At 48.5% G+C, this 27,046-nt stretch overlaps 2 protein-coding genes across 3 annotated transcripts; both read left to right on the top strand.

Annotated features, from left to right (window-relative positions):
• The first annotated feature begins 221 nt into the window (after positions 1-221).
• Positions 222-9,621, top strand: GPR149 (G protein-coupled receptor 149). The gene is made up of 4 exons (XM_066556837.1): positions 222-1,436; positions 2,243-2,435; positions 3,046-3,413; positions 8,785-9,621. Exons 1-4 carry the CDS (start codon positions 507-509, stop codon positions 9,337-9,339), a joined length of 2,046 nt encoding a protein of 681 aa, XP_066412934.1. The 5' UTR covers positions 222-506; the 3' UTR covers positions 9,340-9,621.
• Positions 9,622-10,185: 564 nt separating this feature from the next.
• On the top strand, positions 10,186-26,507 carry DHX36 (DEAH-box helicase 36). Of its 2 annotated transcripts, XM_066557116.1 has the most exons (25): positions 10,186-10,407; positions 11,033-11,154; positions 12,051-12,252; positions 12,931-12,969; positions 14,104-14,274; positions 14,753-14,832; positions 15,711-15,785; positions 15,917-16,083; positions 16,628-16,709; positions 17,165-17,305; positions 17,832-17,934; positions 18,243-18,330; positions 19,156-19,211; positions 19,315-19,379; positions 19,888-20,031; positions 20,517-20,634; positions 21,270-21,368; positions 21,927-22,100; positions 22,391-22,477; positions 23,130-23,213; positions 23,313-23,412; positions 23,498-23,588; positions 23,980-24,100; positions 24,712-24,864; positions 25,483-26,507. In XM_066557116.1, the coding sequence occupies exons 1-25, from the start codon at positions 10,186-10,188 to the stop codon at positions 25,666-25,668; spliced, it is 2,970 nt and encodes a 989-aa protein (XP_066413213.1). In that variant the 3' UTR covers positions 25,669-26,507. The 2 variants fall into 2 exon arrangements, with proteins under 2 accessions (XP_066413213.1, XP_066413214.1); XM_066557117.1 differs by lacking the exons at positions 10,186-10,407; positions 11,033-11,154 and having other exon boundaries at positions 12,216-12,252; positions 12,933-12,969.
• Positions 26,508-27,046: the final 539 nt, after the last annotated feature.

Raw genomic sequence — 27,046 nt, forward strand, 5'->3', positions numbered from 1 at the left:
GCTCCCTCCTGCGGGCACCGCTCCTCTCCCGCTCCATCCTGCCGGCTCCTCCCGGTCCATCCTGCGGGCACGGCTGCTCCCGCTCCCTCCTGCCGGCTCCGCTCCTCCCGCCGCAGCTCCGGCAGCTCCCGCAGCCTCTCCCGATGCTGCTCTGGCTGCCCCAGCCCCGGCAGGGCCGTGCTCTGCCCGCCGCAGCCGCGCTCGGCAGTGGGGCAGTGCCTGCCATCCGGCACAGGGACACCCGAGCAGCCCCAGTTCACCACCTGACAGCACCGAAACGATTTTGAAGAATTCAATTTTTTTTTTTTCAGCACCTTTGCTGCTTCATTGTTGCCTGGCTTTTTGAGCATGAGTTCTGGTCATTAGGGGTGCTGCCACCGGAATATTTCTTCATCAGATGCCACAGAAGAGAGTCTAGGAAAACAAAGAAACTTGTGATGTGGAGCTGACAGTTCTGGTTTCAGCTGGTGACAACTTGCAGAATCAGTGAGAAGGCAAAGGACAAAATGCCCAGGACAATGTCGGTGACTCCTGGTAATTTGTCACTCAATGGGACGAGCTTCTCGACTGAGCATCACAGCATTATGGACAAGCCCAGTGAGCAGAGAACTTGGAATGTCTTTCTGTTCTGCTTGACTTTTGCCATTGCACTCCCAGCCCTTCTGGGCAGCATTTATTCACTAGTTTCCCTGCTGAAACTGCAGACCAAGAGCACGGTTTCGATGCTTGTGACCTCTTTGGCAGCAGATGATCTGATCAGCATCGTGCCAGTGATTATTTTCATGCTCATGCAGTGGTCAAGCGAAGTCCTGCCCCAGCCTCTGTGCACGACCTCAGCGTTTTTGTACTTATTCCAGGGCATTTCTAGCAACCTGAAAGGGTCTCTTATAGTTTCTTACAACTTCTACACCCTCAGCACGCCCGGGACACTGAGCTGCAGCTCCTCCAAGCGCCGTGTGAGTGTGGTATGGGCCATCCTCGGCATCTGGACTGCCAGCCTGCTGCTGTGCACTTTGCCTCTCTGTGGCTGGGGCAGGTACATCCGCACGTCCTGGGGCTGCTTTGCCGACTGTGCCAGCTCCTACATCCTGTTGGTGTTGGTTGTGTACTCGCTGTGCTTCTCCCTCCTGGCCGTGCTGGCCGTTCCCGTCTCGCTGCAGCTGCTGTGCTCGGGGGAGCCCCAGCTGCTGCACCCCGAGCAGGGCTCTGGGGGCTGCAGCTGCCCTGGGGCTCCGTGGGGTTGCGGGGCCCCTCCGCAGGCACTGCCGGAGCCGGGGGACAGACCCCGGGAGCCTCGCCCAGCCTCGGAGGCGCTGTTCGGGAAGGGTGTGGCTGAGAGCAGCGCACAGAGCTGGAGCTCCACCGTGGGCTTGGCCCAGAAACGATTCTCGCTGATCCTGGCACTGACCAAAGTCCTTCTCTGGCTGCCAATGATGGTAAATTCTCAGATGGCTTCACTTTCCAATGCTCACTTACATTTCATGGGACGTCACCTGTGGGCCATGGATTGGAACAGACGAACAGTGGCCATTGCAGCTGTTCCTCGTAGGGTAGTTGAGCCAGCAGAAGTCCTCTCCAGCAGGTCTGTGTCACTGCATGAGTTTCACTGGAGCCCAGTGTGTTTGGCAGAGCCTGGTTCATGGCTCTGACGTTCTCCCATCACATCATTCATGTCACGGGAACACCGGGGCAGTAAGGTCCCCCTTGGGTACTGCCAGCTGTGGGACAGGGCTTGCTCAGCAGTCTGGGCTGGGAATTGAACTAAGGGCCCCTCTGTCCTGTCCTCTGAGATGCATCCTTTGGGTTAAAAAAGAGGAGTTTGGCAGGAAAATGCAGTTTGGTGGCACCTTTGTAAACGCTGTAGTGCTGGGGCGGGAGGGAGCGCTGCTGTGGGCATGTGTGTGTGTTTGGGGACAGGAACCTGAGAAAGGGATCTGCTGGGAGCAGGGAACATGGGGCTCCTCGGTGCCACACAGGACTGGCGGGCACTGGCAGCTGCTCACTGGTGCTCAGCATCTACATTTAGCTTCAGTGAGGGTTTTTCTGAGAAGTGCAGCGTGAGAGGAGAGCAGTCAGTGCGTTTCCTCTGCTACCTGTTGGAGCCAGAAGCTGTCCTCAGCCAACACTAATGACAGTCTGTGTCCTACAGGGGTGTCATATCCACAGCGAGATGTTCTCCTTGGTCCTGGAAGCATCTCCTGCGCCCAAAGTGATTTACATTTCCAAATGCTCTGCCTTTCAGATACAGATGGCTGTCCAGTACGCCACTGGGCTGCAGAGCCTTTCCTTTGAGGCTCTGAGCTTGCTGCTGACCGTGCTGGCTGCTGCAGTCACCCCCGTGTTTCTGCTGTCCCAGCACTGGCTCCACCTGCCCTGCGGCTGCGTCATCAACTGCAGGAGGAGCTCCTATGCAGTGTCTGCACCAGGGGCCAAAAGTAAGTGTGGAAGGGTTCTTGGTGTGACAGAGGTAGCCACACCTGTCCTGGGAACCTTCTTGGCATCCTCTAGAGCCCTGTTTTTGCTTGGGCTTTGTGTAAAAATAGCTGGAGGAACAGAGGGGGACAGGTGGAAGAGACCCACAGGGATCATCTGGTCTCAACTGCAAATGTTAAGGGCTAAATATTTCTGAGGATGTGGGAGTTGTTTCCCATTCTCTGGAGTGAAAATCCTCTACCATCAGTGGACGAATTCCTGACATTCCCTGCTTGTTCAGGGAGAAAGAACTCCTGAATGTTAGAGAAAAGCCTCAGTGCATGTCTTTCACTTGCTTTAAACACCATCCAGGTGCAGAATGGCTTGTGCTGCCCCTGCTGCCCTTCTAGCCACTTTCCCACAGAGAACAACTGCAGTTCATCTAGAAGGCAGCTCCTTCTCACAAGTCTTTCTTCTCAACAACTCCTTTTTTTAATGGAGGGGAAACTGCCTGTTTCCAGCAGGAGCTGGATAATTTATTCCATGTTTTAGCATGCCATTTGCATTGTGTTTGTAACCTCATTTTTCTTTTTGGTCCCAACTCCTAACACAGTTCCTTTCCTTCCTGCCTAGCCCAGCGTGGCGGTTTTGAGTTCAACCTGTCGTTCCAGCAGGGCTGTGGCATCTACAGGATATCCCTGGAGAGCCCTCCCCAGGCCAGCGGGGACGGCAAACCCTCGTCCCACCCCAGCCCGGTGGGCTCTGCCTGCGGGGAGCCGGGCAGAGGCAGGGACAGCCTGGGACAGACAGGGCCAGGGGCACCGGGACACGGCCCCCAGGGCGCCAGGGCTGGCCCAGGGCCCTGCCAGCAGCAGCAGGGCAGCAGCCCTGCCCCGTTCCCTGAGGGACCAGAGTGGAGGCTGTGCCACCAGGAGAGCCACACGCCCGAGCTCTCAGACTGGGAGTGGTGCCGGAGCAGGTCCGAGAGGAACCCTCGGCAGGTAAAGGAGCAATCTGTTCTCTGCTGGTAGTTAGAGTTTCCTTATGAAATAGGAATGATTCTCACTGACAGTGATTCTTCTATGAGTCCCATTTTTATTTGGTAAAACTCATACGTGGCATTGAATAATGTTTAGTCACCACAGACGTATTTGCAGGTGTTGATCCTGCAATAATTTCTCACTTGTCTTCTTATTTGTGGGGTTTTCTTATTTTGTGTGCACCTGCATGGTTTGTATATGGTAAGAAGTAAGTATGAATGATGTTACTTTATCTTAATGAATAGGAAGTTTCTCTCCAAAAGCTGACATTTTCCTGAGAATTCTCCTGTGGAATTCAGTGGCCATTGGGCATTGCAGCAGGTGGGAGTGGGGTGAGAGCCCAGGTGAAGCCTGTGAGACAGGAGCTCTGGAAGGCTTCATTAGGAAGGGCTCTCTGGAAGTCACCTGCTCCAAGCAGGATGATTTCAGGGCCAGATCAGCTCGTGCTCAGCCTCTGCACATGCACAGGAGATGGATAAGGTGTATTTTCTATTCAAATATGGGCTTCTCTCTCCATCTGATAAACACAAGTTTATCATCTGAGTCACAGTAGGAATTTGGCTGATGTTTCAAATGGGACTGATCATCCCTTTCATAAAAAACCAATGCTCACACTCTTGCAGTGTGCAGAGATGAATTCCTGCACTTGGGGGCAAAAGGGAGTGATGACTCAGCCTGGTTTTAATCTACCAGTTCTTGCCAAGGCCTCATGTGCCATGTACAGCTTGGTTAATAAAGTCACTGGATCAGGTTCATAACTCCTTGCAGGACTTTACAGATGATGTTTAAAAAAAACCCCAAAATTCCTTTCCCCGTGTGCCCTGGTGCCAGTTCAGCTGCAGCCTTGGGACTGCAGCAGGTGTGAGCAGCTCTGTGTGAGCAGCTGGCAGCGGCTGCCTGGGGGTGTTTTATGTGCCCTGGGGCCTTGTATGGCCCTTTTGGACATACTCTTCCCTTCTTGCAATGCAAACAATCACAACTCATGCACTTCTGACACCTTCCCAGGTATAACCCACTGCCAGGCACTGAAGCTCCTGTGGGTAAGAGCTCCAGGCTTTGCAGTCACAGCTCTGCCTGCTTCTGACATTCAGCAGGAGCTGCCAGAGCTTCACAGCTGACATTTGCTTTGCAGCTGGGAAAGGGCAGAGCCTGAAACCCCTGCAAGCTGTGTAAAAATAACTTTAATGCATTGCTCAGGTTTATGTTGGATGAAAGATCAATTTGGGCCACACATTAATGAGCTGAAAACCATCTCCTTTATTCATCATGTCTGCAAGTCCCAAAGTCTAAGAAAAGTCACTCTGTTCTCATCACTCTGCATTTCCTACATGTGTTAAAGAAGGAGATTCCCCCAGCATTGATTTGCCACATCCTTCTGCAGGAAATCCAGGGGCTCTTCTGAGAGTCCATAAATACAGGGGTTCTTGTTTTTTCTCATCAAGAGGAGGAGCTGTAAGAGCTGACAGCAGGAGGGCATCAGCCATCCCCACAGATGTGGGATCAGCCAGTTTGATGGAGGTTGATGCTTGAAGAGCAGGTGCCAGGCAGGACCCAGGATGCCTTTGGCTCCCTCTGGAAGCTGTGGGCCTGGAGAGTGGCACTTCCTTGGGGTGACAGTAGTGACTGTGGAGCTGCTTGGCTCTTCTGTAAGTAAAGAGTTGCTCCATCAAAGTGTTTTCTCTGGAATAAAACTGGCATGAGAGAATGAGGCAGCAAGGTCCATATTGAATATATGATAGGATGGCTGTAATGGAGAGGGAGAGAGAAAATTGTACTTGTCATGTCCAACTCCTGCTCGGCTGCATTTTTGAAAAATACCTTTAACATCTCATAAAATACCCGTGTATCTCCCTTCCTAAAGAGATTGAATGTAAATATGTCATGTCTTATTTTGTCTATGCTTCAGTGCCCTCAGGCAACAAAAACTTCCCAGGCTGGCAGTTTGTTCCAGGCTTGCTGATTATTTTTCTCTACCTCATCTGTGGGTTGCCTTGAGGAAACTCTTTGAAGAGGCTGCACAGGACCTATTTCTGTGCCCTGCAAGGAAAGAGAGGGGGAGGCTGTGCAAGTGACTTCACTGAGGCGGAGCAGTGCAGGCAGGAGTGTTTGACATGGGAAATGCCCAGCATGTCCCTGGCTGCAGGAGGGTTGTGAACGCTCCCTTGACCACCAGGCACAGCACAGAAGCTGAGTTAGGAATGGCCCTGGAGGTTTCCATTGCTGGTGGGAATCTGCAATTCCAGCCCTGCTGATGTGCTGAGCTCTGCCCAACGGGGCTCTTCCTGCCCAGCTGCTTGGAACGTGTTCCTGATTTCCAAAGGGGTTCCTGTGGCTGGAAAATCAATGGAACCTTTCCCTTCACCTTCTCCCCCTGCTCCAGAGGCGTGTGCCCCCTGCGTGGTGCTCCCTGCTGCAGCTCCAGGGCCTCTGGCTCTCTCTGGAGCTGCAGAGGAATGCTGAGAGCAGGGACGTGTGCCCAGGGGGGCAAGGCTGGACAGAGCTCCCACAGCCCTTCCCTGCAAGGTGTCCTCACCTTGGTGCTCTGTGCCCCTCCTGGTACTGACAGATACAAATCCTGCACCAGACCGGCAGTGGAAGTGCTGGGCTCAGCCCATCTCAGGTGAGCTTCTCTCTTCCTGCCATAACCCCCTGGCTCTGCCTGTTCTGCAGCCAGCCTCAAAAAAGGCAAATCATTGCAGAATTAATTTCACTGCAGCTAATTTGCACTCTTAGGGAAGTAGAAGGCTAAGCCTCTATTTTAAAACAAACAGAAAACTCATTGTCTCTGGAAAGGAGAAGCCAGGATCCTTACTGGAAACATTCTAAAAATAGACCTTTTCATCTCAAGATGTGTTTGACCAAAGTAATTAGGAATGCAAACTGCTCAGAGCTGTTTTACATTGCTGGGTTTCTGTTTGGGAAGGCAGCAGGGCCCAGGGGAGCAACAGGCACAGGGCACAAGCTCTTGGTGCAGAGCCCTGTCCCAGGCAGGAGCAGCAGAGTCCAGTGACCTGTGCCTCACTGGGGCACTGCTGGCACCCTGTGCTTTGCTGGCACTCCTGTGCTTCACCTGTGCCTCACCTGTGCTACACTGAGACACTGCTGGCACCCTGTGCTTCACTGGGACACTGCTGGCACCCTGTGCTTCACTGGGGCACTGCTGGCAACCTGTGCCTCACCTGTGCCTCACTGGGGCACTGCTGGCACCCTGTGCCTCACCTGTGCTTCTGCTGGCACCCTGTGCCTCACCTGTGCCTCACTGGGGCACTGCTGGCACCCTGTGCTTTGCTGGCACTCCTGTGCTTCACCTGTGCCTCACCTGTGCTTCACTGGGACACTGCTGGCACCCTGTGCTACACTGGGGCACTGCTGGCACCCTGTGCCTCACTGGGACACTGCTGGCACCCCTGTCTGCTCTTCCAGGGCCTGGGAAACCAGGAATTGGGAGGGACAGTCTACCAAGGACGGAACCAGTTGGTTCTGTCAGACACTGCAGAACCAGCTGGGATGGTGTCCCAGTGTCCCACGCAGCCCCAGCTGTGCTTTGACCATTTCCAAATGGAAATCTGAGTGTCAGAGCCTGTTCCAGCTGCTGTGGGCCTCAGGTACACCCAAGGCTTCCCTGTGGACAGTATCCTCCCTGGGGAATGCAGCCCAGACCCTGCTCAGGCAGCGGGAGCAGGACAGGAGCTTGCTCCTGACCCACAGGGATGCTGGGGGAGGCTTTGCCTTCCTGTCTTCTGTGAGCTCTGGAAGGTGGATGTGTAATTAAAGAATGAGGGATTTGCAGAGATTTCTCTGCTCAGAATACATCAGCATTCCGTAGGGAATGAGGACATTTGTGATTTATTTCACTGGGATTTTCTGGTCTTTGCTTTTGAAAAGTGCCTGTGCTGGTACATGGGGATCTCTGGTGAAATCCCTGTCCCAGATTCCAAAGCCAGGACACCCTCCAGGCATTGTGGGCAGGGGCTGCATGGGGGATGCCCTGGTGTGGGGAATCCTCTCCACAAACAGTGGAGCTTGGTGAGGAAAGGGCTGGGAGATGAAGGCAAACACTGAACTGCAGGGAACCCTGGGAGTGGGAGGCAAAATACCTCACAAGGTGTACCAGCAGAGTCTGGTTTGCTGTGGGTTCCTATGTACTGCATGGATGTGTCATGAGAAGCAAAAAGGGTAATTAATAATGGTATCAAGGACAAGATAAAGGTCACTTTCTGTTCTCATTAATAATAATTTATACTGAAAGTAATTCCAGTAATAATCAGTGCTACTTGGCTGTACCTAAACCCAGGATAAATGCATTTATCCCTCCCTTGGGCCCCATAACCATGGGTTTAGTCCCAGCACTTGTGTCCACAGTGCTCCCCAGAGCTCAGCATTGTGGTTTGCACTGACAAATGGATTCTGTACTTTAGAAACAGGTAAAGGTGTCTGGAATTGAACATTTCCACTGGAGCTGTTCAAGTGGGAAATGACAGCATTCAGTGTCTCCCTGGTTACTGACTGGGCAGTGACAGAGGAGGCTTGATGGGTCTTTTTCACTTTAACAGTAAATACTGATTTCTCGAGAGAAAGCTTGAGAAGACTTTCAGAAAGAGGCACTTTCAGAAAGTGATTGGAAATTTCTCATTCTCCAGACATGGAGTGCTCATTCCAGCAAGGGGAGATTGCTCATTCTCCCTCCAGGTGCCTCATGTTCAGTCTGGCAAATCAAAGAATTTGATTAAACTGGACATAACCTTGCACTGAAGGAATCAGCTTTTATTTAAACTCTGGTTTTCATATTCTGTAGATTTCACAGTCAGTCACAGGCACTTGGGACTTCATACACTAAGGTGTATAATACCACAAAAAACTTTTCACTACTCTTTCAAATCATAGATACTAGGTGTGTAAAATTCTGCAAGGAGCAGGCAGTAAGAGGAGTTAACAAGGGAGCAGAGTGGCTGATTGGTGCTGGATTTTGGGCAATGAGCACAGTGGCTGATTTTGCCAGATTTTGAGTAATCTCAGCACAGTGGGTTTGTGCTGGATTTTGGGTTATCTCAGCACAGTGGCTGATTTTGGTGGATTTTGGGTAATCTCAGCACAGTGGCTGATTGGTGCTGATTTTGGGCAATCTCAGCACAGTGGCTGATTTTGGTGGATTTTGGGTAATCTCAGCACAGTAACTGATTAGTGCTGGATTTTGGGCAATCAGCACTGGCCGATTTGTGCTGGATTTTGGGCAGTCTCAGCACAGTGGCTGATTGGTGCTGATTTTGGGCAATGTGGCTGATCTTGCCGGGTTTTGGGCAATCTCAGCACGAACACTGTTGTTTCCCCGCAGCGCACGGGTGGAGCCCTGGCCGTGCCCCTCTGCGCCTTCCAGGGTACCGTGTCCCTGCAGGCTCCCGGCGGCAAAACGCTCTCCTTGTCCACGTACGAGGTGAGCTCCGAGGGGCAGCAGATCGCGCCCACGGCCAAGAAGATCGAGGTGTACCGCTCCAAGAGCGTCGGGCACGAGCCGAGCCCGGGCGAGCCCGGCTTCGCCGACACGAGCGTTAAGATTCACTTGGAGGTGCTGGAGATCTGCGACACCGCAGAGGCGCTGGACACCGTGTCCATCGTCAGCAGCATCAGCCAGTCCTCGGCGCACGCCCGCTCGCCCTCCCTGCGCTACTCCCGCCGGGAGAACCGGTTCGTGAGCTGCGAGCTGGGGGAAAGCGCCTCCTACTCCCTGCTGGTGCCGTCCAACAGCGACTTCAGCATCTCCATCCCGGACACGGTGGAGGCTCATCGGCGCAACAGCCAGCAGCAGCACTCGGCCAGGGCTGGCTACCAGGAGGAGATACAGCTGCTGAACAAAGCCTACCGAGAGCGGGAGGAGGCGGGCAGCGGCTGAAACAGGGGTTTAACCTGCACACCTCCGCTGCCCTGACAGGCAGTGCTGCGGTCTGGCACTTACCCGAGCAAATACCATATCAGCTGGTTTTTTCCTATCATGCAAATTTTGTTTAGGTGCACTGTTGAATCAATTCAAACTGTTAATGCTGTATCAAGGGGATAACAAATACTGAAGTGCTTTACAGCTTTCCACAGTGGATTTTAAGTTATTTGTTTATATACCTATTTATTTGAGGCACACGTGTGTCTAAAGGGAATCCGAAATAAAATCTTAAACCCCAGCTTTGGTGTTTGACGGCACTGGGTGGCGTGTCTGCAGGGACCTGTGGAAAGGAGGCAGCAGCTCCACATGTGGGAGGTTACAGCAGCTTTCATTCACTTGCAGTCCTTGTCAACATCTAAATCGACACAATACTAGAAATACTTTTCAAACACCTGGACATCACTTAAAGCTCATTGGCTGCTCTTTGTTTCACGGATTAAATCTCTCTTCCTGTTGATTAGGCCTGAAAGTATACGAACATCACACATTAGGAAAACGATACAAATTCCCCATTCTGCAACACACCGGCCGATCGGGGACTCGACCCGGGGCCCAGCGGCTGGCTCCGGTCGGATCGGGACTCGAACCCGTGGCCAGCCGGGTGGGTTCGGTCGTGCCGGGACTCAAACCGGGTCCCGCGAACGGATCAGGTCCGGCCGGGACTCGAACCTGCGGCCCGTGCGCTGCGGTTCAGCGGGCGGGCGGGCGGAAGCGCGGCGGCGGATGGGGCGGGCGGTGCCGGCGGATGAGGCGGGGCCGCGCCGGGCCGGGCCGGGCTGAGCCGCGCCGGCACCCGCGGCCATGAGCTACGAGCAGCGCCGTGACTGGGGCCGCGGTCGCGGCCGGGGCCGGGGCCGGGGCGGCGATGGCGGCGCCGCCGCCGCCGCCGCCGCCGCAGCCTCCTCCGCGGCGGGCGGGCCCGGCGGGCGAGGACGGCACCCCGGCCACCTGAAGGGCCGCGAGATCGGGATGTGGTACGCCCGCAGGCAGGGCCAGAAGAACCGGGACGCCGACCGGCAGCAGGTGAGGGACGCGGGGACGCGTTCTGGGGCGGGGGCCTGTGCCTCTGCGCGCAGGCAGAGCCGGAGGTGTCTGGTCGTGCCCGGAGCCCTGGGCACAGCGGCGGGCCGGTGTGTGAGGGCTCCTGTGGCCGCTGTTGGGATGCTCGCAGCCCTGGGCACAGCGGCGGGCCGGTGTGTGAGGGCTCCTGTGGCCGCTGTTGGGATGCTCGCAGCCCTGGGCACAGCGGCGGGCCGGTGTGTGAGGGCTCCTGTGGCCATTGTTGGGATGCTCGCAGCCCTGGGCACAGCGGCGGGCCGGTGTGTGAGGGCTCCTGTGGCCATTGTTGGGATGCTCGCAGCCCTGGGCACAGCGGCGGGCCGGTGTGTGAGGGCTCCTGTGGCCGCTGTTGGGATGCTCGCAGCCCTGGGCACAGCGGCGGGCCGGTGTGTGAGGGCTCCTGTGGCCATTGTTGGGATGCTCGCAGCCCTGGGCACAGCGGCGGGCCGGTGTGTGAGGGCTCCTGTGGCCATTGTTGGGATGCTCGCAGTCCTGGGCACAGCGGCGGGCCGGTGTGTGAGGGCTCCTGTGGCCATTGTTGGGGTGCTCGGCTCCCCGCTGACGATGGACGCTGTGCTTTCTGCCCTAGAGAGCTGTGGTGCGCATGGATGAGCGCCGGGAAGAGCAGATCGTGCAGCTGCTGAATTCTGTCCAGACTAAAAACGACAAAGAGCAAGAAGCCATGTCCTGGTGGTCCGGGGATGAAGAAGGGTAAAGAGATATAATTACCAGTTCGTTTATTTATTTTGAATTGCACAAACTTTCTGTAAGCTGCAGGAAGATGTGTCAGAAGTGACTTACCTTTATTGAGTGTACTGGCTCAACAAATATCCTCCAGTTTCTCCACATGTATTGTCACACTGAAATGCTTGTAGTCATTGCTGTAAAACTCTTTCGTTATTGCTGAGTTCAGGGTGTTACATTTCTACTTAAACTCATAAAACTTCTAAGTCATCTCAAGGCCTTCTGCAGTAAATGCATGGGACTTTTCAGCTCTCTTGGCCTCTGGAATTACTCTTCCAGAGGTGGCTTTTGGCTTCTGGTTTCGGTTATTGTGCAGTCTTGGAACATTTTCGCAGGGTCTGTTCTGGGGTTGTTAAGGATTTGCAGGAATAGCTGGTGTGCTGAAACGAGGGGACTGGGGCTCCCTTTGGTGAGGGATCCAGTTATGGGGCAGTGAATCTAGCAGTAATTCTCTGATGATGTTTTGTTGCTTTGGGGCTTCATTTGTTACAAAAGAATGTGTTGTTTCTTAGATCCTGATGTCAGGTTTTTGGTGGTTTGTAGTTTGAGACTTTATTTTGGTTTAATGATATTCACTGCAGGGACAGACCCAGAGCAGCTGTGGCTGCCCCTGGATCCCTGGCAGTGCCCAAGGCCGGGTTGGACATTGGGGCTGGAAGCACCTGGGACAGTGGGAGGTGTCCCTGGCCATGGCAGGACTGGCACTGGATGGGTCTGAGGTCCTTCCAACCCAGACCATTCCGTGGTTCTCTGTTCCCATGGACTGTTGGTTCTTTACCTGCTGGATGTAGTTAATGAACCTGCACTCTGCATGTGGCCAGGCACCGCTGGGGGAATCTGAAGTTCTTGTTCTGTGATTCCAGCCCCGCTCCAGAACAGCCTGCCAAAGTGAAACCAGATGCTGAGAAAGCTCCTGTAAGACAGACACCAACCTGGGAAAAAACATCCCTGGATTTGGATGTGGAATTCCTCTGTGAAAAAACCGAGCAGGATGCTGATTTAGATGAGCAACTTAAAGAAGACTTAATGAAGAAGAGATCTGATCCCAGATACATTGAAATGCAGGTACTTTTCCCTGTGTCAAGTTGAAAACTTTTAATCGGATTTTTTTTAATTAAGCTAACCTCAAAATGTAATCCCTTGTAATTTACTAGAAAGTTGTCATGATGTTTCTTTTGCTAAAAATTATCTTTAGAATTCATAAAATTCATACCTATTGATAGAAGAGCGATTAAAATCGGAAATGACAGATTTCAGAAACAGTTAGAATCTGAAATTTGAAGCTGACATGTTGTTCTATTGGGTGGGTTTCTCTTTCTTTTTTATGGGTTGTGTCCCTGCAGTTATGTCTGAAACTGAAAGCACAGCACCGGACTCTGAAGGAATGGCCTTTTGAAAACAGAGGTTTTGTTTTGAACAGTCACATACAGAAAATTGTCTTTCCCTGAACACCAGTTCTCTCTTCCATGCCAGGCCCTGCTCTTGCACCTGTATATACCTGCCTTGTCATGTACTTAACTGTTGGGCTGAAATCATTTTTCTAAATTGAACAAAACTGAAGCAACACATGGAATTCAAGTTATTTCCCATGGGCCTGTGTTTATACAAGTGTTGCTGAGCAGTTTGTCATTATTTTGTAGTTTAGCCCAAACTAAAGGGTGAAATCTAATGGAGGTGAAATCCATTCTCTTGCGTCAGTGCTGAAAAGGTGTTTAAAGAGAAACATTTTTTCTTTTTCCCCAGAGATTCCGAGAGAAGCTCCCCTCATACGGGATGAGAGAGGTGAGTGTGCATTGAGAGAGACTCTGTGGTGCAGTGCTCCAAAACAGGGAGAGCAGTTGTGCCTGTCACTGGCAGCAATCCCTCGTGGCCCTCAGGAAGGGGAGAGGTCTCCCAGGTTCTGAGCCTGATTCCTTTCCAGACAGTACCAGGGGCTCACTGATTGTGATATGGGGCTCAGTACAGCGTTCTCATGGGAATGGAACTGGGAGTATCATGGGAATACAAGGCTGCTACATACATTTAATAATAGGTCTTCTTTTTTTGTCAGTTGAACTTCTAGAAGATTCCTGGTCACTCAGATTGTTATGCTTTCTTCTGTGTATAAAATGGTGCCCTTTCTTGAACAATTAGTCAGTTTAGAATTGAGTACAATTAAGCCAATTAAGCCTTTTTAGCTTTAACCACAGACTTACTGGCTGCACTGCTGGCCCTCAGTGCCATTAGTTTCCCAGTTGCAGGATAAGGGCAGTGACAGTAGGAGCTGTTCCTAATTGATGTTAATTCTTAGGCTGATATCCCCTGTATGCAGTAGAAATGGAGTATTCTGATATGTTTGCTTTTGCAGGCTCAGTGGGTGATTAGTGAGCTCCTTCCTACAGTCCCTCTATTTGCCATCATGTTCTTTCTGTCAGCATTTGTGTCTTAAAATAGTGACACTCCCCTTAACAGTCCTTGGGGTGGGGAGGACGAGGCTGGGAAACTGTTCCTGTTGGTACAAGAAATATTAAAATACTGTGCTGAAAACCTTTAGTTTGTGCAGGCTTGGAGTCCAACAGGGCAAACTCTTGTGTTCAGTCTGCAAAGATCTACAGGAGCCAAGCAGGAAGCAGAAAGGTTAAAAATGTATTTCAGGCTTTCATTTTAGTTCTTCTATGTTGCTTTCATACAGGATCTGAAGCATTTAAAGCTAGTGTGGAGGTTGGGCATGCTTTAAACCCTACACATGGGAAGTGCAAAGTGCAGAAATGGCTTCTGTGAGGTATAAGCTAAACTTTTTTGGTAGCATTACAGGAAGCAGCGGAGCACGTTGATACTTTGCTCAGAGCTCATCCCACAGGAGCAGAGAATTCTCAGAGTCCTCTAGAATGTGTTTGCAGCAGCAGAGCAGTAACAGTCGTGTCTTTGTGTGGCCAGGAGCTGGTGAAGCTGATCAACAGCAACCGCGTGACGGTGATCAGCGGCGAGACGGGCTGCGGCAAGACCACGCAGGTGACACAGTTCATCCTGGACGACCACATCGAGCGGGGCCTGGGCTCCACCTGCAGGATCGTGTGCACACAGCCCCGCAGGATCAGCGCCATCTCCGTGAGTGCCCCTGCCCGCTCTGCTGCAGTAACAGCGCTGCCAACCTGCACTGACGGGGTGTTCACGAGGTTTGGCATCCGTGGAGCACTGGAACTGCAGCCTCCTTCTTCCCTGGCTTTAGTCATGGGTTAGATCTGTGATTTTAATGGATTGGGGCAGTGCAAATGCCCATTAAGATAAAAACTAATGTTGTGTCAGGCCCTCTAGAGGTGTGTTAATGAGCAGGAAAGAATCTGGGTTTCAAATGCTCAGTAGTTACTCTCCTTGATAGTTGAGTGTCAGATGGCCAAGCTCTGAAAGGGGAACCTGCTGCTAAGGCTTGTGTTCCTCCAAGTCTTGTCCCTGGGTTGCTGCTCTCAGGAGAGGAGAAAAGGTGCTCTTCAGGGCATTTCTTTATTTACAAACCTCTCAGTACCAGCTGTTCCTACTGGTGAGCAGCTCAGTCACAGATCAGCCTGATTTTCTTTGTCCCCCTCAGGTGGCTGAGAGAGTGGCTGCTGAGAGGGCAGAGAGCTGTGGCAATGGCAGGAGCACGGGGTACCAGATCCGCCTGCAGAGGTGAGCGGCTCCCTGGCAAGGGCCTCTTGTTATCCTAAGGAGACCATTTGAAAAGTACTTCTAAAAAGAAAGAACTGCTTTCCTGCTGGTATTTTCCCCTGAAGGAATTCCTGTGAGGAAAGAATGAGGTTTTTGAATTTTAGGAAAAGGTTTGAGTGCATTTACTATGTTTTATGTGACAGTGACTATTCTAAGTTAGGCTTTGTCTAATAAGTCCTGTCTTCAGCTCTTGTAAAAGGTTCTGCTGTAGGCAGAAATAAAACTGCTGTCCCTAATCAATGAATTTTAAGAAAAAGTGAAAATGCTAAAGGGAAGAATGCTCCAAACCATATTTCTGTGGAAAGCTGTGCATTTGCTACCCATATTTATGGACTAATTCCTTGGGACCATGTAATAGGTGCAGTGACGGAAGTTTGCAGAGCAAAAGCTTTTACATTTGTAGTTGGCTATAATTTCAAAATCTGAAGTGGTACCAGCACATAAGGGAACCCTTTTGTTGAAGCAAAACTGCTGGTGAGAGAAGAGAGCTGAGCCCTCCCAGTATTTTAATTGGGGTTCATAGAATGTCTCTGCTATTGCTGTTTGCTCCAGGGCTGTGCATGTGAGTGCCCTCTGTGCTGAGCCTGGAGGTGGGGATCAGCACCTTAGTGTGCAGGGGATGGCACGGGGTGCCTGGGAAGTCAGGGCCTCTCCCTGCTCCATTCTCCAGCCACAGAAGTGATGCAACAGTGGCCTAATTTCTTGTGCTGTGTGTGAGGGAGGCAGTGAGGCCCATCTGCATCATGTCTGCAATGGCTCCTGCAGCTGGGGTTTAAGGTTTTAAAGCATTTTGTAAAATACAGAGGAAAACTGAGGAGTTGTTATTGTGTCTCTTTCAGTCGCTTGCCAAGGAAACAAGGTTCAATTTTGTACTGTACCACAGGAATTGTCCTGCAGTGGCTCCAGTCAGATAAGTAAGAGCTCCTGTTTAATGGGACACTGAATGCAATTATAGAATGAGTCCTGAGCTGTTCCAAACAGTCATGGCTCTGCTTTTTATTTTTTCTAAAAGCAAAAGTTTAACTTCTTCCCCTTCTATTTTTAGGCACTTGTCCAGCATCAGTCATGTAGTTCTTGATGAAATCCATGAAAGAAATCTTCAATCAGATGTTTTAATGAGCATTATTAAAGATCTTCTGAATGTTCGGCTGGATCTGAAAGTCATACTGATGAGTGCTACTTTAAATGCAGAGAAGTTTTCCGAGTACTTTGGTAGGTGAAATGCTTCCTAGAAATGTTCTTTCTAAGTAATTTAGGCTTCTACAGTATAGTGCAGTTCTTGAATTATAGCATTGATTTGTATGAAAAGAAGAAATTACTTCAGTTTTACAAATAGCTGCCAGCTGCTGGAGATGCAGTTTCTCTCAGTTTTATCTCATTGCTTCTGGTTTTGCTTTCCAGACACATTATGGAAACAGAATCCACAGAGTGTTTTCCTAGTAAATATTTACCACGTTTAGCATTCTTGCTCTGAGGGGGCAAGCAGATTGAACTTTGAGTTGTTCAGTCTCCCAGCTTTTTCCAGTAGCTGGAATCAGTTGAACATCCTGGTGTGCAGAATACTGCCTGCTGCCTGTCCTTTTTTCATTCAGCAGCCTTATTTGGGGGCGAATGTGACATCTTCCCTGACAATTGGAAATGTCCTGTAGACATGGCAGCTACATTGCAGAACTAGTGAGGAATGTTTATTGCTTCTGTTCTTTCAGTGCAGTTTTTCATCAGTAGTTTTAAAACCGAGTTCTGCCTCCCTCCACAGACCATTGCCCTATGATTCACATCCCTGGGTTCACTTTCCCAGTGGTGGAATATCTGCTTGAAGATGTCATTGAGAAGTTGAGGCAAGTGTTTTTTCTGAACATCATTTCAGAGAGTATTTGTGGGGGGGCTTAGCTTAGTGTATGTATGCTCAAAGATTAACTTGGCATAAAGAACAGTTGCCTGTATTTTTCAACAGAAAACCTCCTAAGGGGTGTCCTGTATGGTAATTACAGGTGGCACACAGTTACCTGGGAATATTGGCTTGAGGGGGAGAACACTTTCTCTTGCTGTGGTGAATTTTCAGGTCTCTAAATCAAGCTAGTCTTTCTTACTCTTCACTTTTTTCCCCTACATGTTCTCATACTTACTAGGGTTGCTCCCTGCTTTTGTAAGATTTCTGTCAGAAGAGAAACTGAAGATTTTTACACATGATTTAGCTAAAGCACAGCATATTGTCCATGGTTTGGAAAACTGTGCAGCTGTTCTAAATTCCCTCAGTTTCAGATGGAATTGTGTTTGCTCCTGCTGTGTAAAGGTACACCCCGGAGAAGACGGACCGCCGGCTGCACTGGAGGAGGGGCTTCATGCAGGGCCACATGAGCAGGCCAGAGAAGGAGGAGAAGGAGGAGATCTACAGGCAGCAGTGGCCAGGCTACCTGAGGCAGCTGCAGGGCAGGTTGGGCCCAAGTTTCTCTTCTGCTTTCTGTTTTCAGACAGCTCTGAAGTGACAACCATAAATTAGTGTATTATGTTGCTGGACTTTAGTAACAGTGGGATAGTGGCTGCTGTGGAAAATGGTGATGGAATTGTCTGTACAGTTGGCTGGCAGCTATTGAAGTGCTTTAGAGGCAGCAGGACTAGCTCCCTTTGCTTCTGAGTTATTCAAGTTAAATTTCACTTCATTAGCTAAATACAAATTGTCAGTCCCTGGCTCATCAACTGACAAATTGTCAGTCCCTCTCATCGATGAGAAGGAGAGAGGTCGAGCAAGTGCTTCAAAACAGTTCAGTCCTGACATGGTAATTCTTCTGCAGTTCTGAACTGACTGTAATCCCACTGAACTAAATGTGGAGGGCACTTTGGGGGTACAGGAATTGCTCAGAGAACTGAGCTGATTGCAGGTGGGTTCATGGCTGGGTGGCTCACTCAGAGCCAGGCAGCAGGAGCCCTGGCTTTGCATGTCTGTGCTTTCTCTGCTGCAGGTATTCAGCAAGCACAATCAGTGCCCTGGAAATGATGGATGATGACAAGGTGGACCTGGACCTTATAGCAGCACTGATCAGACACATTGTGCTGGAAGAGGAGGTACAGTGGGACTGGGCTGGGGGCAGTGCCAGAGCTGGCAAGGACTTTGGCTGGTCACACAGAAAGAAGAGAAATTTTTGCTTGTTCTTCTAAGTAATTGAACAGTTCTGAACTACTGTTATGTTCAGATAAATACACAGAGGTAGCTCTTTTATAGAAAAAAAACAACCCTTGACTGTACCAGGCTGGGTCAGTGAGATTTCAAATCTCACATGCCCACCATGTATCAGAGTGCAAGGAGCTGGCTCTCTGTGCAGTGTGTGATGTGTTCTGACCTCTCTTCCCTTCACTGCCTCTTTTCCCCATAGGATGGTGCAATTCTGGTGTTTCTGCCAGGCTGGGATAACATCAGCACTTTGCATGAGCTCTTGATGTCTCAAGTCATGTTTAAGTCAGGTAAAACCCAAACTCTCTGTGGGACTTCTGGCAGTGGCACTGGGGACAGACTCCTTTTGCTTGGGGTTGCTGCAGTTGGGCTGGATTCATTTTTTCCCTTGTCTCCTCTCCAGAGTGTTCAGCAGTTTTTGTGTGTCTGGTGTCCTTTCCTCTGCTAACAACAACTCCTTTTTCTCACTGTGGGAGTGGCAATCTGAAAAACAGCCTGACCTGCATCTTCTTCCTCTTGTCCTTTCCTGCAGCTGGGAGGACTCCCATCCAAAACTAAACTTCATTCTGTGTGTGCTTCCTCTGTGCTTCATCCTTGAGCAGCTTCCCCTGCTTTGCTGATAGTTCCCTTAAATCCTGTTGATTTGAGAATTTCTTACAGACTCTCAAGTACTCTGTGCCTGCCTGACACACTTGTCCTTCTGCATCTCTCATATTTGTATCTCATCTGTCTTAGCTGGGCTCCTGCCTGTTCAATGGTGACTTGCAGTGTGGTTGTGTACATTCCATAGAATTCCAGTTCATTGAAGGATTGAGTGTCAGTTTGTGTATTAAACTTGACCAATTATTTGATAACTTCAGAATTTAGAAAGGAAGTCTGAATTACTGTACATAACTTCATATATTGTCTTAACTCATCATGTTACAGCATCATAAAAAGGCCTTTATACCTTTTTACATTGTTATGATACAAATACTTGTGATCTCAGAGCAAGAAGCAGTAGCCTGACTTGCAGCCTATTTTGTCTGTTCTGCATAGTTGATTTAATAGATTTTCCTGTAAAATTGGAAGTTTCTGCACTTAAACCATATCTTCTACTGATTTTTAACTTTCAGATAGGTTTATTATCATCCCTTTGCATTCACTGATGCCTACTGTTAACCAGACTCAGGTATGCTTCTCTTTTATTGCAATATTTCACAACTACAAAAAAAAAAGAATGAAGCACATGTTTGGTTTTGGCAAAGACATAAATGGGCCCTGGATAATTGCAGGTGTTCAAGAAGACGCCGCCAGGAGTGAGGAAAATTGTGATTGCAACCAACATTGCAGAAACAAGGTAAGTGCCTGGCTGCCCAGAGCCAGGAAAGCTGTGTGTTCAACAGAAGAAGTGGAAGTGATAATTTAAAGTATAAACCTGTTTGATGTTCCTGAAAATACATTTGTGTTTGCGCCATTAATTTATAACACTTTATCTTTAGAAATATTTATAGACTAAACAAAGTTTTCCTATAATTGTTTTAAACAATTCAACCAACTATGTTGTTTTGAACAGTTAAACTATAGGAGTACTAAACAATTGCTAGAATGATTTGTACAGGATAATCTGAGCTGCCTGTGCTCTGTTCAGAATCCAAGTGGGAACTTCTGCCAGACCAAGGAGAATTAATCAGCTCTTTCTTGAACTGATTAGTAGTATAGTAATATAGTTCCTAATGAAATTCCAAAGGCAAATTTTTTAAATTGCTGACTCTGTTTGGGAGGGAATAAAGAGAGGCCAAACCCAATCCTAGGTCACACTTGCAAAGATGAAAAGTTGCTTTTTTCCCCTCTTTTTTTTCCAACAGCATCACAATTGATGACGTCGTGTTCGTTATAGATGGGGGGAAAATAAAGGAGACTCACTTTGACACCCAGAACAACATCAGCACCATGGCAGCAGAGTGGGTCAGCAAAGCCAATGCCAAGCAGAGGAAGGGTCGAGCAGGAAGGTGGGAACAGGGGGTGCTTAGGGAAGTTTGGGGATGTTGAGTTTCCCACAGTGCTGAAGGTTCTTTATTATTTGCATGTGCTGGCACTGCTGGCTCCTGTTCCTGGGCAGGGAATGATTTCCTTGTCTTCCTAGGAAGCTGAATTGACTTGTGCTGTGTTTAATTCCAGAGTTTCCCTCCTATAGAAGAATGTCCTGCATTTTGTTGTAATTTTTGTCATTACCCTCACACCTGATTTATGAGGCTTATACAGTAAAATGGAAACACTGTAACAATTATTTCTTTGTTCTCTATGCCTCTTTCCTGCTGATGGGTCTTTAGAAGACTGAAGTGGCTTTTACAATTGATTACACTTCAGTTCTAATTCCTTGGGGAGTTTTGGGAATCGCTTTGTAGGAAACAGAACCATAATGTCACAGTTTCATTGGTAAAAAACCCCAACAAATGACCAAACCCATAAGAATGGTTTCTTTAAATGATTGCAGGGTTCAGCCAGGCCACTGTTACCATCTGTACAATGGACTGCGTGCCAGCCTGCTGGATGATTATCAGTTACCAGAGATCCTGAGGACACCCTTGGAAGAGCTCTGCTTACAAATCAAGGTAAAGGCAGGAAGCTTCAAATATATTTATTGTCTACTTTTCCATTGGATTCAGTGGTTGAGAGAATAAGTTAATGCAACTGTGAGCCTAGGGTTGTTCAGCCAAAATTCTATTACACCAGAAATGCTGTGTATTTAGCTAATAATTGCAGCAACTTTTGTAAATGCACACTTGGATCTGGGTGCATCAAACCCAGGGGAAACAGAATTGTCTGCTGTCAATAAAAGGTGACATCTACTAACAAAAATATGGGCTGTGCTCTCCCCCAAATAACATAAATCATTCAATCAGAGAAGCTTCAGTGAGAATGCCAGTGAGTCAATTTATATGATGTCTTAAAAGAATTTTACTACAAAGTAGTTTTAGAACTGGTGTGAATTTCCCTTGTTGGCAGTTTGCATAGAATTACTTTCAAAAGCAGAAGGATTGCCGTGTGTATGTGAACTGAATGAAGATTAGATCCTTCTGCTGCAAATTCCATCACTCATTTTCTTGTCCTTAGTTCTTACCAAAGAAATTCTAACTCGGGCTGTGAATTCCTCAGACTATTTCAATGAGTGTGGTTACTGCTAACCAATTTTAGACAACCATCTTACTGCAGCTGCTGTAGGCTTTTATTGTGATTTTTCTTTCAGATTCTGAGGCTTGGTGGAATTGCCTATTTTCTGAGCAAACTGATGGACCCCCCCTCTCGTGATGCTGTGATGTTGGCCATCAATCACCTCATGGAGCTGGTAAAGTGTTGCTTCATCTGTTCAGAGCCGTGCTACTGTGGGTGTCACCAGGCAGGTGTGACTGCACAGCTCTGGGCTCTGCAGCCCCTTTCCCTTGTGCAGAGCCTTGGTGGACCCTCACTGCACAGAGGGGACACTGCACACAATCCATGGTGCTTAGGGCCCTGCAGAGTGCTTCTGAGGGACTTTGGAAATGACTCCAAACAGACACATGACCCTGCACTTCAGCTCCCCGTGGGCGTTGGTTTAACTCCCTGCTCTGTGCCCTGCTGCCTCCCTGCCTTCCTGTTGCAGGTGGGTCAGTGAGGAGTTGGGGACAAATGAGAAGCACCTTGTGTCATTGTTCCCTTGGCTGCTGGGGAAGGAGAGGTTCATGGCACGTTTGTTCTGCTGAATCCTTGCTCTGGTGATATTTGTACAGATGAGTTGGAGCCATAGGTAGAAACATCTGGTTTGGGTATTAGTGGGTGATATCTGTGTACCAGTGGCTTTCCCAAGGGAATCCTCCCCATTTCACATGGCACGTTTGTTCTTTCCTTTGTGCCCTTGTGCTGGCAGAATGCTCTGGACAGGCAGGAGGAGCTGACTCCCCTGGGTGTGCACCTGGCACGGCTGCCCGTGGAGCCTCACATCGGGAAGATGATCCTGTTTGGAGCCTTGTTCTGCTGCCTGGACCCCGTGCTGACCATTGCAGCCAGCCTCAGCTTCAAGGACCCTTTTGTCATCCCTCTGGTAAAGTCTCACAGATGACAGTTACCTGTGGGGATTTAGGAATCTCAGGAGGATGCTGGGACTCAGTGAGGTGTTAGAGTTTAAGAGCACTTTCATTGATGTTATAGTAATTACATTTTTACTAGTGCGACTTCCTTTGCATACTATGAATTATCATTTTTCCTGTGCAATATTTGAAATAACTATAATTTTCATGTGTTACATGCAAAGTACTGCTGTACAGATGTACCTGAATTTGGAGAAGAGAACTGTCATGTCAGTCTAGGTATTATGTAGGTTCTGATTTTTAGGGCAAAGAGAAAATCGCAGATGCCAGAAGAAAGGAGCTGTCAAAGAACTCAAAAAGCGACCATCTGACTGTGGTGAATGCCTTCACTGTAAGCATGTTTTCATGTGGCTTTTTTCTTCTAGAATTTTAATTTGAATAATATTGATGATCCTAAGGAAAAAGCTGATCAGCTTATGCTCTGTAGGCTTTCTTGTTTGGCTTCTACAGAAACATAAAACCAAACTGATTTTCACCCTTCTAGTGTTGCATAATCTTGTCTCCAGGCTCAGTAACCTGATTTCTGGTGGACAAGTCTGAAAAAGACAAAGGAAGCACAGTATTATAGTTACCTTGCTGAAGTTGTTCACTCTTGTCCTTCTGGCCTCTACAGGAGGCTAAAGCCAACTTCAGAAGTGTTGGATGTTGTGCTGAACTGTGTTGTGGTGAGGAGAGGAGGAATAAACAGCCTGGGAAATGCAGTTACTGCCCAGAACTTTAACTCTGTCAATTCCAACAAAGGGTGGGTGCTGTGGCACAGCCAGGTATCACTGCCCACCAGGGAAAAAGGAAGGTTGTGATTCAGCATATTGTGAAGTTGTGCTTTTCTGCACTCTGGTGTGTGCACATATACAGGGAGATCAAAGGAGTTACTTTCTCCCTGGTAGGGAATATGTGACTGTTTGTTGACCTCCAGTTTTGGCTGTCCTTAAGTCTGTAGTGTTCACTTACAATCACCTTACACCTCTGGTTTTCATTCCTAGGGCTGGGAAGAGGCTCGGAGTTGTGGTTTCAGGAATGAGAAGGATTATTGCTGGGAATATTTCCTGTCCTCAAACACCATGCAGGTAACAGCATCCTGCCAGGTTCAAACAGGATCCTGTGTGTGGGGAAGAGGAGGAGCCTTTGGCACAGCATCATTCTGTGCAATTTTTGTTGTTTCCTAGATGCTGCATAACATGAAAGGGCAGTTTGCTGAGCATCTCCTTGCAGCTGGGTTTGTGAATAGTAGAAACCCCAAGGATCCCAAATCTAACACCAACTCAGGTAACCGTGGAGGGAAAGGGAGAATTTATCCCAGCTGAAACCTCAGCTTGCAGAAGTGCCTCACTCACTTTGCTGTCTCCTGCAGGTAATGAGAAGCTGCTCAAAGCAGTCATCTGTGCTGGCCTCTATCCCAAAGTGGCAAAGATCCGGCCCAGCTTCAGCAAAAAGAGAAAAATGTGAGGGTTTGCTTTCCAGTTGGTTTGTATTCAAGGTGTTTTCTACATGGCATAATTTGGCAAGGTGAAGCAGTGGCTTGAGTGCATGAATGAATCTCACTTTAGAGTTTGAGTCATGGCTGTGTGTTACTTCCTCTGAGAAGGGTGGGATTGTTGATTTCTTAACATCTGGATTCCTGCTAACACCTGAACTAACTTGTGTGACCTTCTCAAGCCATGCACATTGTTACAGCATCTCAGTAGCACTGCTCTAAAGGGGTTCCACAGCAGCACTTCAAACACTGTCACTTCTGGTTCTTTGGGAAAAGAGACCCCAGGGATCCTGGTCTGTTGATTTATCACTTCTTGTATTATCAAACTCGTTTTTTGTTGTTTTTTTTTTTCTTTGAAGGGTGAAAGTTTGCACCAAGACAGATGGATCAGTTAATATCCATCCCAAATCAGTGAATGTGGAGGAGACAGAGTTCCATTATAACTGGCTGGTGTACCATTTGAAGATGAGGACCAGCAGCGTGAGTCAGAGCTGTGCTTGTGGGCTTCATTTGTTTTATTATCCCCTCTTGAATGAGACTGGCTCAGGGTTCAGAGGGGACATGAGCAGCCTTTGTTCTGGGGCCTCCTGTCCTAGGCCATTCCTTGTGCACGCCATCAAATGATTTCCTTTGTGATACTGGGGTATTGTACCACAAATAATGAACTAATGTCGTTTAGTTCTTGGGGTTGTTTTTGAGGATTTGGGTTTTTTTAAGGTCTGGCAGTAACAGGTATGAATTCTGTTAGTTTTTTGGGTTTTTTTCATTTCAATACAGTCCTAACACTTCTCAATATGCTGATGTTTTTCCTCTCATTGTTATGGAGCATCTGGTTTCATTTCACCACTGTGTGAAAGACTGAAAGACTTGGGACCATTTTTGCCCTTGTGCAATCTGATTTCAAAACTTCTTTTGAACTGAGTTGCTTCGTGCATTTCTTTAGAATTTGTAACTGAGTAAGGATCTTCTGGAGATCTGTAGGAGTCTCATTAAGATATTTTGAGAGATATTTTGAGAGATATTTTGAGAGATATTTTGAGATATTTTGAGAGATATTTTGAGGGTGATCAGCCAATTCTGTTGTTGTGCAGATTTACCTGTATGATTGTACAGAGGTGTCTCCATACTGCCTCTTGTTCTTTGGAGGGGATATATCCATTCAGAAGGATAAGGACCAGGACACCATCGCTGTGGATGAGTGGATTGTTTTCCAGTCTCCAGAAAAAATAGCAAACTTGGTCAAGGTAACTGTTTCAAAATCATGTATCTGGAAGGCTCAATGTAACACACTGGTTCTGCTTAGGGTTTTCTGGATTTGATATTCCTGTGGGCCTGTTGATTTATCACTGTGGGAGATGACGTTTGAAATGCACTCCCAGCAAGCAGTTCTAGCACACAGTGTAAGCAAAAGAGATCCAATTTTACACAGATACTGTGGGATGACTTGGTCAGTACAGGAGATATCCACAGGGATACAGAAACAGGGGAGTGGGGCTCCTCAGTTAACAGGAATGGGTTCCATAGAACTGTTTAATATTGGATCCCAGAAATCATACCTGACTCTGTTTTTTAATGCTATTTTTATTTTAAACCAGTCTTTTAATCCTGAGCTAGTTAGCTGAGTGCTGGGTGGGCTGTTAGAGGCATCACTTCCAGAGATGGTCAGCTCTCATCAAAGAGACTGGGTTTTGGGAGACACTGAACAGAGCAGCGTGGAGATGAACTGAGGGGAGGAGAGCAGGTGTAAAGGTCGGGGGAACAGGGCCCTGAGGCACTGGAACCTCTCTGTTGATGCTGTGTGTAGCTCGAACTACCCAGCTCTTTCCTTTTTCCTTCTTTTCCTTTGTTACAACACTTTCCAGAAATTGAGAAAAGAACTTGATGATCTTCTACAAGAGAAAATAGAAAGCCCCCATCCCGTGGACTGGAATGATATAAAAAGCAGGGACACAGCAGTGCTGACAGCAATTATAGACTTGATCACCACGCAGGAGAACGAGGGCGTGCGGAACTTCGCGCCGCGCTTCCAGGGCGAGCGCTACAGCTGACCCTCAGCTGCAGCTGCTCTGCACAGCGGCTCTTCAGCTAGAGAACAGCTCCTGGGGGGGAGCTGCTGCCCTCCTCATCCTCAGGAGCAGGGACCTGGGGCTGCTTGGCAGTGTGTGTATGTGCATGTGCTCTGTGCTCGGTGGAGCTTCCTGAGGGACAGACAGGCAGGTGCTGGATGCTGTGAGCTTCTTGTCCTGCTGGAGCTGTTTTCTTTGGGATTTTTACCCATCAGGTAACAGATATTTAAAAACCCTGCTACAATATTGCTTAGTAATACCTAAACTGTTTTGGTTTTTTTTTCCTTTACTGGGGTGTGGTGAGTAATTACACTTGCTGTGTTATTCCAGCTGTGCAGCAGTCTGCTCACCAGTATTCCACAGACGGTAATTACAGCTTAATTTAACTAAACTTGAAAACACTTGTTGAATTTGTACCGTGGGAGGAAACAATCTTCAGAAATTCTTCTCCTTTTCTGCATTTCATCCCATTCAATTAATCTTCCTTTGTTTTCTGTCCCCATCCATCATCACTACTGACTGAAATTGCAGATTGCAGAAAGCATGGTTAGATGAAAGTCACGTTGGGTTATGTGTTAAGGTTTCATTGCATTGGAGGTTTTTTTTTTGTTTTTTGTTTTTTTTAAGAAGTTCATGTATGGGTTATAGTATTCCATTAAGAGTCTTTTTTTGCAAGTCTTATTTCAACTGTTCTCACTGTTTTGAATGTTCTGTTTTGAATGATCTCCAGCTCTGGAAGATTATTTGAATAACAATTTTGTTAAGGATTTTGAGGTTTATCCTTGAGAAAAAAAGCCTGGAAATATAACTTTTCTCCCTTCTTTGGTGTTTTGTTGGTTTTTTTCTTTGCAAAAATGACTCTAATCATCAAGTTCAGGAGGATTTATGCTTTATTCTGAGGAAAGCAGAGCAGCTCAGGTGAAACAAGTTGAAGTTACTGGCTAGGCTGTGCTTTCCATTGGGTTAACAAGGGATGGAGGGTGCCAAGCTCCTCATTGCCACTGCCAGCTGCACAAAACGTGGTTTAACCTCCCTCCCCAGCACCAAGTGACCGTTCCACCCTCAGGATTCTAACTGAGGAGGAGGAGAAGCACCCTTGGGTTGGGGAGGCTGAGGAAGGGGAGAAGAGCCCCTGGTGGCTGCAGGGAGGGAAGAGGGAAGGAAGCCTCCTTCTCTGGGGGATCACCACATCAGGTTGAAGAAGAAGCAGAGGGCACTGAAGACTTTTCCCATCTCTGTCTTAATGGTGCCTCAGCAATGAAATTGCCATTGCTGCAAGACCAACAGGTAAATGGGATCTATGACAGATGAGGTAGGACACAAGTTCGTGCTATTTATCTTTACAGAACAGGAAAATGTA

Source organism: Molothrus aeneus, chromosome 10 (assembly GCF_037042795.1).
Source record: "Molothrus aeneus isolate 106 chromosome 10, BPBGC_Maene_1.0, whole genome shotgun sequence".
Lineage (NCBI taxonomy): Eukaryota > Metazoa > Chordata > Aves > Passeriformes > Icteridae > Molothrus > Molothrus aeneus.